At 45.9% G+C, this 13,117-nt stretch overlaps 1 protein-coding gene across 1 annotated transcript; it reads left to right on the forward strand.

The window, feature by feature from the left end:
- The first annotated feature begins 744 nt into the window (after positions 1-744).
- ACTR5 (actin related protein 5) lies at positions 745-11,882 on the forward strand. Its single transcript, XM_051633204.1, has 9 exons — positions 745-1,147; positions 1,992-2,221; positions 3,661-3,830; positions 4,636-4,853; positions 5,193-5,375; positions 7,662-7,784; positions 8,309-8,448; positions 9,366-9,498; positions 10,811-11,882. The coding sequence occupies exons 1-9, from the start codon at positions 764-766 to the stop codon at positions 11,063-11,065; spliced, it is 1,836 nt and encodes a 611-aa protein (XP_051489164.1). The 5' UTR covers positions 745-763; the 3' UTR covers positions 11,066-11,882.
- The last annotated feature ends 1,235 nt before the right edge of the window (positions 11,883-13,117 follow it).

The following is a 13,117-nucleotide window of genomic DNA, read 5'->3' on the forward strand; positions in this document are numbered from 1 at the left end:
TTGAGCCTCCCCTCTTCTCCTCTGCTGGCAGCTCGGGGCTGAGGGGCCTGTGAGAAACGTTTGTCGCGCCCATGAGCAGGCCCACACAGATCCTTCAGCGAAGCACAGTTTATTTACATCCTTGCAAGAATGGGTGACCTAAGCAAGCAGGCACACCCATAGCAAGGTGAATAACGGTTTATATTCCCTATTCCCGACGCAAAATTCCCTCCCGTTTCCCCCCTGGCTGGGCACTCCAGGGTTTACAGCCCATCCCACGCTTCAAATTATCCTATAAATTTCCCACCCCTGTTTACACATCCCATTCTAGCAGTTTATTTTTACCTTTTAAGGTAAAAATTTGACCTTTCTTGCCCCCTTGGCTGTCTTCCCAATTAACAATCTACTGGTGTCATCCTGCCCTGAGGAGCAGCATAGAAGTAGCTTTGTTCGGCCTTATCTTGGGCCACAAATCCTTCTCCATGTCCAGATCCCCCAGATGGAGCCCAATTCAGTCCCTCAGTTTCTTGGGCCATAAACCACTCTTGATATAATTGGAATGTGCAGACATCTCACTTATCTCAAGCAAACTATTATATTCCTAACACTAAAGTGTATATATATATATATGTGAACCAAACCCAACACTACGTTTCTAACACTAGAATGCAAAAATCAACACGACATTTCATGTCTAACAGGCCGGGACGAGGCGGCTGCCGGCCCCGGAAAGGCGGTTGCTGGCCCCGCGTTCCCGCCCGGAGCGGCGGGCCCGGCGCACACGATGGCAGCGCCCGCCCGAGTCTTCCCTTTCCGCGATGCCCGCTGGGCCCCGGACCCGGTGCTGGAGCCGAGCGCGGCCGTGCGGAGCCCGCAGCCGGTGCCGCTGGTGATCGATAACGGCTCCTTCCAAACACGGGCGGGCTGGGCCTCCGCCGAGCCCTCCGTGCCCGCCCGGCCCTTGCTGCGGTTCCGCTCTCTGGCCGCTCGCAGCCGCGGGGCCCGCGGCGGGGCCGGCGCCGACACTCAGGTAGGGAACGACCTGGGGAGCCCCGAACCGCTCCGCTGGCTGCTGCGTTCCCCCTTCGACCGCAACGTGCCCGTCCAGCTGGAGCTGCAGGAGCTGCTCCTCGATCACGTCTTCCAGCGCCTCGGCGTCTCCTCGCAGGTCAGGGCCGGGGAGGGCCCCGCAGCCGCCACCGGGCCCTGGGGGGGGGGGGGGGGGAGGTTTTGGGTGGAAAAAGGGAGGTTGTTTCGGGATGTGCGGGAGGGCTGGGGGAGCCCAGCATCGCCCCGGGTGTCCGGAGACGTTGTGCGGTCCCCTCCTCCCTCCCCTGCTTGGGCCGGGGGCTCCGCGGAGCCGGCTTTGCAGCCCGGCTGCTGCGGTTCCTGCATCGGTTGGAGCTCCAGGGCGAGCGGGAGGAGAGGGAGAGGCTTGAACTTCAGCACCTGCCTGAGGCCGTGGCTGAGAACCAGCCACCGGGATCCGTTTGTTTTTTTTTTTGAGAAGGATGCCAACGTGGCTGGTTTTGTCCGGTGCTGGTGGGACTCCGTGTTTTTGTACACCCAGCTGAGCCGAGAGTTGTGCCTCAGACCCGGGAGCCTTTTGCCTGTGGGAAAGCTTTTACCCGTTTGAAAGCTTGACAAGTGCTGAGCCAAACTTCCACCTATTTTCACTTGCACTTCACCTCCTCCTTGCACAGAGTTTTGGCTACTTAATTTTTAGTTACTTAATTTTTTTAATATATAGTTTAAGCTTTTAAAAATCCATTCTCCTCCACCCTTAGGAGCTTATTCTTTGGCTGACTTAACATCACAACACCTGCTGTAGACAAGACTCCTTTTTTATTTTTTACCCCTTTAAGCACTGGATGTAGTTTAACTTAATAATAGGCTGCACTGAAGTGCTTTCTCATTGCTGTTTTGGAGGATTTCTTGCTCCTGTTCAAAAGCAGAAGTATCCCTGGATTTTCCCTTCACACTTCTATTTACTTTTCTCTTGTCTCTTTCAGGGTTGTGTTGATCATCCAATAGTTCTGACAGAAGCAGTGTGCAATCCTCTCTACTCAAGACAAATGATGTCAGAGCTCCTCTTTGAATGTTACCAAGTGCCAAAAGTATCCTATGGTGTAGACAGCTTGTACAGCTTTCACCACAACAGAAGGCAGAACTGGCCCTGCAGTGGTTTGGTGATATCTTCAGGTTATCAGTGTACACACATTTTGCCAGTTTTAGAAGGCAGGTGAGTTCTTGGTGTGTGCTGCAGCCTCTCTTGGTCAGTCCTTGACTTTTCAGTGATGCATAGAATCATAGACTGGTTTGGGTTGGAAGGGACCTTAAACCAACCAGTTCCAACCCCCTGCACAGGCAGGGACACCTCCCACCAGCCCAGGCTGCTCCAAGCCCCATCCAACCTGCCCTTCAACACTTCCAGGGATGGGGCAGCCACAACCTCCCTGGGCAACCTGGGTCAGGGTCTCACCACCCTCACACTAAAGAATTTCTTCCTAATGTCTAACCTCAATCTCCCCTCTTCCAGTTTTCATCCATTCCTCCTTCTCACTCCATGCCCTTGTCCCAAGCCCCTCCCCAGCTTTCCTGGAGCCCCTTCAGGCACTGGAAGGTGCTCTAAGGTCTCCCTGGAGCCTTCTCTTCTCCAGGCTGAACACCCCAACTCTCCCAGCCTGTCTCCAGAGCAGAGCTACTCCAGCCCTGGGATCATCTTTGTGACTCTTCTCTGGACTCTCTCCATGTCCTCTTATGTTGGGGGCTCCAGAATTGGACACAGTGCTCCAGGTGGGGTCTCACAAGAGCAGAGTAAAGGGGGAGAATCACATCCCTTGACCTTCTAGCCATGCTGCTTTTGATGCAGCTTGTGTTGAGCTCCTCAGCATGCAAACACCCATTCTTCCAGCATTCAGTATTCCAGCTCCTACAGTGGAATCTCCTATCAGGTCTTAGTTTATACTGGCAAGCTAAAACTAAGCCTGCCACTTATGCTAAGTTATGTTGAATTAAAGCTGCAGTGCTGTCCTTGTACATATTGTCATTTTAGCTTCCATTCATGCATAGATCAGTACATCCAAAAGTAGAAGGGGATATATATCCTAAGTAAGATCAGGCATTAAAAAAACTACATATATTAGATTTTAAAGCAGCTTTGGGACCAAGGAAAGTGCTCTGTGAGCTTACTGTAGTTCTTGAGGCTTTTGTCATTCTGATTATGCTGCTACATTGCTCTACTTTTGGGTTGGGTTTTTTTAATCCTTACTGCAGGGTATGGCTTAATTGTATCTGGTAGATGCTTCAAATTTACCAGGGTTACTCCTGGCCAACTGTGAAATGTTGCAAAGGTTAAAGGAACTAGTTTTAGCTCCACTAGCCATCACTTCTTAAAATACAATGTTTCCTTGTTGGAGCCGAAAGTGTTTAATGTTGGGGTTTTTTTTAAAGCAGAACAGATCCTTTCAGAAAGTATCTGCAGTCAACAAAGGTAGTGATTGTGTTTGTTGTCTGAGAAAAGCAGGTGTGTTGGTTTGTCTGCTGAAGGAGATAAATATTTAGCTGCGAATATTCACCTCTCTGCTTGACCACATCAGAAATGAAATAATACTGGGGAAAGCAGGAGGTCGGTTTTATGGTGAACTCGGGGATCTCTCCTGCCTCTCTTCGCATTTTCAGGTTGGATGCTAAAAACTGCAAACGGATCAACCTTGGGGGGTGCCAGGCAGCCGTGTATCTGCAGCGCCTCCTGCAGCTGAAGTACCCGGGCCATTTTGCTGCCATCACACTCAGTCGCATGGAAGAAATCCTGCATGAGCACAGCTACATTGCAGAGGACTACATAGAAGGTAAAACCAGCTGTAATTTACCACTCGATTGCCTTAATCCAATCTGAGTTTTGACCTCTTGTGTTCTGAAGTTGACTGGGATTCTGGTAGAAATAATATACTGCTATTTTGCTTTCTTGATAGCTGCCTTTCTGGTAGTCTGCCTCATGGGAAGGGCTTGGCAACAGGTTTGAATTTAAACAAAATTAAACGACAAAAAAAAAGATTCTGTATTAGTTCATGTTTCTCTGTGAATAAAAATTGGCATTATTTCAGAGGGGAAAAAAACCCACATTTATTATTTTACTCAACATCAAGTTGGTTAGGATGATTCCTGGATCTGGCCATGTTTATGTGCTTCATGGTTTACAAAATTGCAGAGGATGCTTCTCATGGCTGTTGTTTTTTTTTTTTTGTGAAGTGAAGAAGTTTTAAAACTGGTAAATGTAATCTTAAATAGTGGCTCAAGAAAAGTGTTTTGTTAAATGTGTCCCTTATGACAGAGCCTGCAGGAGCCCTTAGAAATGTGAGAGAACTCTCCTTTACCTTGGGAAGAGAGATTAGTGGGCACTTCCCACTACTTACTACTTTGTGTTTCCTGCCTGCTGGAGATCAGAGCACCAAAAACCATGTGCATTGAGGTGTGGCTGGAAGGCGATGCTCTGGAGGGCAGCCTAACATGGGTGCAGTTGCCAAGAGATGACAGAATCCTAGGCTGGACCATTGTTGTCTTCTTTCTTCAAAGCCTGAACTTAGCGTGGAGCCTGTGCAACATAATAATCATTGCTTTCAGCCTGGCAAAATCTTTTGTTTCCAAAACCTCCAGAGCTGCAGAAGTGGCAGTCCCCAGAGTACTATGAGAACAACATGCACAAGATGCAGCTGCCTTTCTCCAACAAGCTGCTGGGCAGCACTCTGACATCAGAGGAGAAGCAAGAGAGGAGGCAGCAGCAGTTACGTCGACTTCAGGAACTCAACGCACGTCGTCGAGAAGAGAAGCTGCAGCTTGACCAAGAGAGGCTGGACAGGCTACTCTACGTGCAGGTAATCAAGGCAGTCTTTGCTGTGGTCTTCTGGGAGGAGGGCAGGATGTTCTCAGAGCTTTGTCAGGCCATGCAACAGTTTAAAGAAGCTGTGACTGTCCTGAGTGTTTCATGATAGGAGCTTTTTAAGGTTACTTGCAAGATAAATGGAGATAAATGGGAGAGGTTATTGATGTAGCAGATGCTTCCAGGCTCTGAACTCCTTTTGTGAAGCACTTTGAATGCTACCAAAGCGTGCACACTGTAACATCTGGTGATGAAGGCAAAGTGTCTACAAGTGCACAGCTGACAGGTGATTACCCTGTATGGTTCATCACAGCTAACTCTGATCTGTCTGTAGGAACTTTTAGAAGATGGTCAAATGGATCAGTTCCATAAAGCTTTGGTGGAGCTGAACATGGACTCTGCAGAAGAGCTTCAGTCCTACATCAGCAAGTTGAGTCTGTCTGTTGAACAAACAAAGCAGAAAATCCTACAGTCAGAAGTCAGTATTGAAGTAGATGTTGTGGACAGCAAGCCAGAGGTACGATGTTTTCACCAAGTTAATCTTCTTATCTCTGAGAAAATTACATTTCTATGCTTGAATGTGCCCCTTTGGACTGTTGCTGATGATCTTAGTTTTTCTTTTAACACACTGCAACTCATTGCTAATTTGGTAACTGCTTTTCTCTCTCCTAGCTTTCCTATGCAGCTGCAGAAAGTGACAGGTTTGGTTTTACAGAGGATGCCTGAAATCAGTAACCCTCCTTGTGCTGTTCTGCACTGTGTTCTGGGATATATACTTTGGTTCCATATAGTTCTAAGCATAATCTCTAGGCTTCCTGACAGAAGTTGGAGCATAGTTACATGAAATCATTAAGGTTCCTTAAAAATTCCTTGCATGTTTTTAAGAAGTTGGGCAGAAAAGACACTACTAGCCCCAGGGGGTCAGAGAAGGTTTCCCTGCTGCCCTTTGTAAGTTACTCCTGGCAACATGTGCCAGTCACTCTCTTTACTTAAGGCTGGCTTGCTTAGGGGCTGTAAATGCATAATGATTTTGTTCATACTTTAAGCCAAGCTGTAACTCTGCTTTTTCATTAATGCTGGTGAAATAAGCAGGTCTATTTTGTTTATTTAACAATGCAGGATGAATTGCTACACTTGGTTGTTGGAGTTCTCTTGAAGGTGGGATGCACATTTGTCTGCTTTGCCAGGCTAATACAGGCCTGGCACGTGGCAGCTGCCTCTAAGAGCTGGTCTGAGGCTGTTTGTGCATTTATTTGTAATTGCCTTTCAGGTCAGATAAGACAGAGCTTTTTAGTTATATCAGTCTTTGCTTGGGAAAAGGTAGAGGAAAAAAAAACACAATATTGAAGCGTTGATGAGAGTGGTGCCAGATATAGGAATTCTTGTGTCTTAGGTGGAACTTGAGATGTGGACAAAACCAGAAGGTGAGCCTTCTGGGTATGTGTTTTGCCTTTCCTTATGAGTAAAGCTTGTGCAAGAATGTTTGAGCAACATCGAGGTAGATGATGAGCTTACCATTGTGGGAAAGAACCTTTCTGCCTTCTGCCAAAGGGAATTGGTCTATAAAAAGAGAACTGCAAGACTCAGCTTCTAATTTTGCCCAGCGGTTGTGCTGAAGTCCCAGTATGTCCCTTGGATCCCACTCTCCTCTTCTTTACTATGTGTAGCTCCAGACCTTGGAAGGAATCTAAAAGCCTTTTTGTTTGGTCTGTGCTTTGTGAGAGCACCTAGGATTAGCACCAAATCCATTTGTGAAGACAGGCCTTGTCTCTGTGGCCCTGGGAAGGAGTCTAAAAGCTGATTCTGTTGTCCTAGGGTCTGTGCCAAGTCTTCACCGAGTTCTGTGTTTCTTTCTGTTGTTATTAGTGGACTTCTTTTAAAAACATGAAAAGAAAGGGATTTAACAGAGTGTGAGTATTGAAGATAAGGTGCCTACGGTTTTTTTGCAGTATCAACAAACAGTGCTTCAACTTCGGGAGTAGTTGCTTGGGTTTAAGTGGATGTAAACTAGGTACTTAAAATGTTCTCTGTGAGCTCCTTGCTACATCTCATCCTGGTAGATATTGCAACACATGTTTCCAGTTTCAAATAAGAAAAGCAAATCTGTAGCAACAAACTCCGAAAAGTAACATTGGAATAACAATAAAGGTATAATTAAACAACTGCTTCTACTTGCAACAGGAAAGTACTCCAGGATTTAGAATGGTGCCTTTCATCAGGAAGGAGTTTTGGGGGCACCTTCACAACTGTGCAAAATAGAAAGGCTTTTGGTATATCCCATGTGCAAATGAGAGGTGGCTGAAACTGTCCAAAACTGTGTGGTGGCTTTGTAGCTAGCAAATATTTGTTTTCCAGTTCCACAGAAGCAAGGTAGGGAATTTAATGGTAATTATAGAACAGTTAGAAGTGTTGGGAGTGCACCAAGTTTTAACCAGTTAAAAAAGCTATTTTAATATGTTTTAGTATGCTGTTGTATTTAGGACAGGGCTGGTTAGCATCCTGGCAGTCAGCCTGTTGACTAAGGCCTTGAATTGCTGAGCTGGCATGGCAAGAAATAAATTGAAAATGTTTGATTTTTATGCTTTGAGTGAATGTTTGTCTTAACTTCTGTTTTCTGGGTTGTTCACTGTTTTGATTTTTTTCTTTAGTGCTGGAGAACTGCATGTTTGGTTTCAGTCACATTAAAGACTTGAGATTTGAGGAAAGAGGGATTGAATTTTACAAATGTGTCACCAGAATTGAAGCCATAGATGTGGCTAGCACACCTGAGCTAACTACCTCAATATACCTTCTCTGTTTCCAGACTCCTGATTTGGATCCGTTAGGGAGTGAACAGTCACTGGAGGATGTGGAAAGTATGAATGAGTTTGAACCTTTGTTTGCTGAGGAACAGCCTGAAGTTGAGAAGCCTGTTGCTGCAGTGCAGGTTTGATTTCTGTATCTATACCTCAAGCCAGAGGTTGCTGTCCAGCTAGTCTGCTCATGTTTCTCCAAATGCAAACATGGCTTTCCTGCTCTTAGAAGAGATGCTTAAACTGTCTGAACAGGACATGAAGAGAGGAGAAGTCCTAGCAATCTGAGCTGATGGTTTAGAACATGGATATGCCTGCTTGGCTCACTCTGCAGGCAGTGCCTGTTGGAGCAGTGCTGTGCTAGCAGGGGGGACACTGTCCTGCTCAGGCACTTCTGTGTGTGACCCATAGTCCAGTCTCACATCCCAGTGGACACAGCTTTCAACTTGTGAGGTTGAGCCTTCGGGCTGAGTGGAACCAGACAGAATAAAACACAGAAGTCCAGCTTTCTTGGCCTTTTCTAACTTTTTACAAGATGGGCCTTTCTGTGAGAGCATTGCCATCTTGTTCTGTTTAGACTTGTTTGGAAGCAATATTCTAGAATATTACTATTCTGTAACATGATTTCCTACAACTTTTCAATCTTCTCTTTTTCAAGCCTGTGTTTAACCTGGCAGAATACCACCAGCTTTTCCTTGGAACTGAAAGAATCAGGGCTCCAGAGATTATCTTCCAGCCATCCCTGATAGGAGAAGACCAGGCTGGGATAGCAGAAACTATGCAATATGTCCTTGAGAGGTGAGTTTACAAAGCTGCTTGGCATTTACTTCCAACAAACGAGTATTGTTTTGATATCAGCTTTTTCAATACTGATTACTTGACAATAATTTCAGAAAATATGTTTGAATAGTTCTTTTAGATGGAGTTGAGCATTGCAGGTTAGACATGTCTTCCTGTTCTGAAAGCCAGCTCTGCCTGTCTGAAGTCAGTGGTCTCCAAACTTTTTTGATCAATTACCACATCTGTAAAAAAATTTGGAGCACATCTCTCCAACATATGTATGTTAATAAATGACAAACAGGTACTACTGAACCAGTAGATTATGTCCATTTAAAAATGTACACAAAAACAGAAAATGAAAAGGGTGAGATAAAGGAGAAATAAACTGTATTATTTATTAATGGTACAAAAGAGATGTTCTTACTGCACCCCAGAGGGGTTGTCTTGCATGCAGCCCACTTTGGAGACCCCCTGATCCAAGTTGTTACAGAGAGAAACAACAAACCCTTGTAAATATCCATCCCTTGAAACAATGAGCTGACAATCTTCAGGTTTGGGAGACCAAAACCAGGGGTGACGTTTTTAAGTTAGAATGTAGGCACACTTGCTGGGCAACTGTTTCCAGACAACTTAGTATTAGCAAAGAGTCACCCCTGAACTGTATGGACATACAAGATGGCATTTTCTGAAATGTAAGAATTCCAGCTCTGCTGCGGTGTTAATTTATGGGGTACAGTGCACAGAGTGATTTAAGGATTTTCTTCTGCCACCCATTGAATTTCCAGAATACAAATGAGCACAGGTTCTCATGCTAGGGAAAGGAAGAAAGTTTCTCAAGTGAATCCTGAAGACCTGGTATCAGTATTCCCTGTAGCTGTTCAGTTCATAGGAGAGATATGCTTGGAAAGACTGAAGTTGTTTTTTGTTCCTTGTAGGTATCCAAAGGAACAACAAGCTATTCTTGTCCAGAATGTTTTCCTCACTGGTGGAAATACCATGTACCCTGGGCTGAAAGCCAGAGTCCAGAAGGAACTCCTTGAAATGAGACCATTCCAGTCATCTTTTCAGGTACATGTATTGTCATGATGGTTGCATGAACAGCCTCTTTATCTCTGGTCAGAAAACACTGCAACCAGCTTTTTTGACCTGAGAAGATGAATGTTAAGCAGAGGTACAGTTGATCTTTCTTCCAGTACCTGAAGGGGGCCTACAGGAAAACTGGAGAGGGACTTTTTCAAGGGCTTGTAGTAAGAGGACAAGAAGTAATGGATCAAAACTAGAAGAGGGGGGATTTAGGTTAAATGTTAGGAAGAAATTCTTTAGTGTGAGGTTGATGAGACACTGGAACAGGCTGCCTTAGACAAACTGTGGCTGCCCCATCCCTGGCAGTGTTGAAGGGCAGGTTGGATGGGGCTTGGAGCAACCTGTTCTAGTGGGAGGTGTCCCTGTCCATGCAGGGGGATTGGAACTAGAAGATCTTTAAGGACCTTTCTAACCCAAACCAGTCTGTAATTGTACGAAGACATTAGAGTAGGGTAGATACCTTGGGAAAGGAAAACCTGCTTCATCTAAAAGACCATGCACACACAGGCATGTTTGGCTGAAAGTTTGTGAGTTGATTTCTTAGGACTGACATAGCTACTATCTGGAACAAGTAAACCTTCTCCAGGCTGAACAACCCCAACTCTCTCAGCTTGTCTTTGTAGAAGAGGTGCTCCAGCTCTCAGATCATCTCCATGGCTTTCTCTGGCCTCTCTCCAAGAGCTCCGTGCTGTTTTCTTCTGCTTTTAATGTCGCTGCTTGTAACTGAATAAGAGCTTCCTTCTTTCAATTAAAATATGGTGTGGTCCTATCAGAGATCTTCATAGGTATCTCATATGGGATTTGCACAGTGTCTACTCTAACAAGCCCATGGCTGAACCAGGGAAGCAGGTCATGCTACAGCAATAAGAGCAATGTAAATAGAAGTATGAATCTACACCAGTGGAGAGACCACATGTGGTCTTTCTCACATACAATGATTTCTTAGCCTGCAGTTATTCCTCCCTGCTACTTTAAGCAGGCAAGAAGTTTTTCTGGAGCACTTGGTACTTGCTTTGCAGTGTTGTCTTCCAGCTGTGAGGGCTGTTGGTTACAAGTTTGACACATCCTTATATATTCTCAACCTGTAGAAGCACAGTGGGCTCATGAGGAATCGATCTCAAAGTGAAAACACACTTCAAACCCATTCCTAACATTGCTCTTCCCCAGAGGCACTGGCTTAATTGTATCAGACTTCAGAAATTTTGTGGTTTGTGTCATGAATACTGTGATCAGGGTGAAAAGGGCTTTTTTTTCCTCCTGTGTTGAACTGACAGGGTTCTGTTTTCCTTCCATCCAGGTTCACCTGGCTTCCAGTCCTGTTTTAGATGCCTGGTATGGGGCTAGGGATTGGGCAGTGGAATACATGACCCGTGAGGAAGGCTGGATAACCAGGAAAGACTATGAAGAAAAAGGAGGAGAATACCTCAAGGAACACTGTGCTTCAAATGTCTACGTTCCCATTCGCCTCCCAAAGCAGGCCCCAAGGACAGCAGAGGCACTGGCACCCAGCAGAGTGACATCCAGCACAGGCAATCCTTGTGAGCAGGCATAGCACTGCCCCTGGGCACAGCCTCGGGTGGAGGTGACAGTTCAGGGAAAAGAGGAGTTACCAGGTGGCAGTGTGAGCTGTCCTGGAGTGCAGGCCACAGCCTGGCCCTGCAGCCTGCCCAGAGCACCAGGCACCTCATCCAGTTCCTCCAGGGAGGAAGACAAGCCACCCCAGGCTGGCAGCTGGTGTGATCCCCAGCTGGCATGGTTGTAGCACAGCAGTGTGTGTCAGCAAGGAGGGACATGTCAGAAGTGCATTCCAGAGAAAGATACCAGCTTGTCAGCTTCCTCAGGGATTTTTTTGAGAGTATACGTTTTACAGCTTCTTTAAGTTAAATTTCAATGTACTGGTTTTAAACTGCATTTATTGCAAGATCCAGCAGCTGGCCTGTGTCGAGCGAGTCAGCCCAGCAGGTGTCTCCCTGGCTTGTCCCTGTTTGTCAGGACACGTTGGGCATGGGCTGTCACTGCTGCTGGAGGCCACAGGGCCTGATCTCTGCCTTTCCTCCTGAGGCCTCCTACACTCAGGTCTCATTTGATTTCTTTCCTGCTGCACATTGTCTGCTAAACCACTGCTTGTTCAGCAATGGGGTTTCAGGTACTTCTTGACTTCTTTCATGTCAGTAGTTTTGATGTCTTGGTTGAAACTGATCACTTAAAAGACTGTCCAGGTATAAAACCAGAACCCCCCAGGAAGCACTGTCCAGAAGGACTGCCAGAGCTCCTGCTGTGTGTAAGGGGGTTTAAAAGAGTGGTGGCTCTTGACTGGTGGGACTTTTTTATCAAAACCTTGAGCAATAAAGCCAATTTTTTTTGCTTTACCAGTAACTTACATGTTTCAGTCATTTGGCCTTTTTAAAGAGTATAGCAAGAAGGATTAGCTGAAAAATGCAGGTTTCAGCCAGGCCTGTGTCCTGCTGCACAATCCTCATGCTGGGCAGCTTGCCATTGCTTGCCCAAAAGAATAATCAATATTGAATGCTGAACTGAAACCTAAGCAGGCTCCATCAGTTTGACAAGGGCTGTAAACAATTAGGCTGAAAAAGGTAAGACTGTGGGGAAAATACCAAGACTAACTGGGACAAAGAAGGTGACCAGGTGATGATTTTCTGTCCCCAAGGGGTGCCGAGCATTCAAGATGAAGTTGTCATCTGGCAGATTCAAAAGAAAGGATGTGAGGTGCTTGCTGAAGTGAGGAGTTTGTTGCACAGGATGTGTTACACACATTTTGTGTAACATGGACAGAGGTGGACCTATGGCCTGGTCCTAATGGGCTGTTGGGCAGGGGAGAAGGAGGAGAAGGGAGTTTGCTGCCTTCAGGTAACCTCAGGTTTGGGCTGTTGATCCTCTCCCTAGCTGCCTGGAGGCACACTAATTTTCAGGACCATTAGGGCAGTTCTTTGGGTGGTAAAGAATGTGGAAAAACATGTTGTGCTGAAACTGGCAAAGTTACACCCCAACCCATCTGTGACCTGGAGTGGAGTATATGATGTCCCATTGCTGTTTGACCCCTTTCTGACACCTCTGTAGCTATTGTGGCTGAGTTGGGACTTAAAATACAGAAATGTGTTCTGATACTTGGTGTAGGTTGCTAAATGGATAAGAGTGTTGTGCATAAAACTGTTCCAGCATGAAGGCCAAAGGGGTGTCTGTGTAGTGGATGGTTATATTACTCTTAAACATTTGGCCAGACTGTGCCAACCACTTCACTTGCATTCATTCCAAGCAGATCTGTCTAATTATGTACAGAGATGCCAGATCAGCTGCTTAAACAGCTTCAAGGGAGCATAATTTTATAATCTCCTGAATATTAGCTGTTAATTTGTTACATTATACTCACAACAGCTGAAGTAACTAATGAACCTGGACAATGTGGTCACAGTCACAGGTTGTTCTGCATGGGCTGGGGCATTCAGTTGCTTGCAGTAGCACCATGAAAAGTGTGAATGGTACAAAAGGAGTTTAATTTTACCCATTAAAGTTCCATTCCCTGGTAGGATTTGCTGTGGTGTTGCCAGGAAACTAATTGAAGGAGTGCATGGTGCTGAGGGCAGGA

Source organism: Apus apus, chromosome 15 (genome assembly GCF_020740795.1).
Source record: "Apus apus isolate bApuApu2 chromosome 15, bApuApu2.pri.cur, whole genome shotgun sequence".
NCBI classification, from domain to species: domain Eukaryota; kingdom Metazoa; phylum Chordata; class Aves; order Apodiformes; family Apodidae; genus Apus; species Apus apus.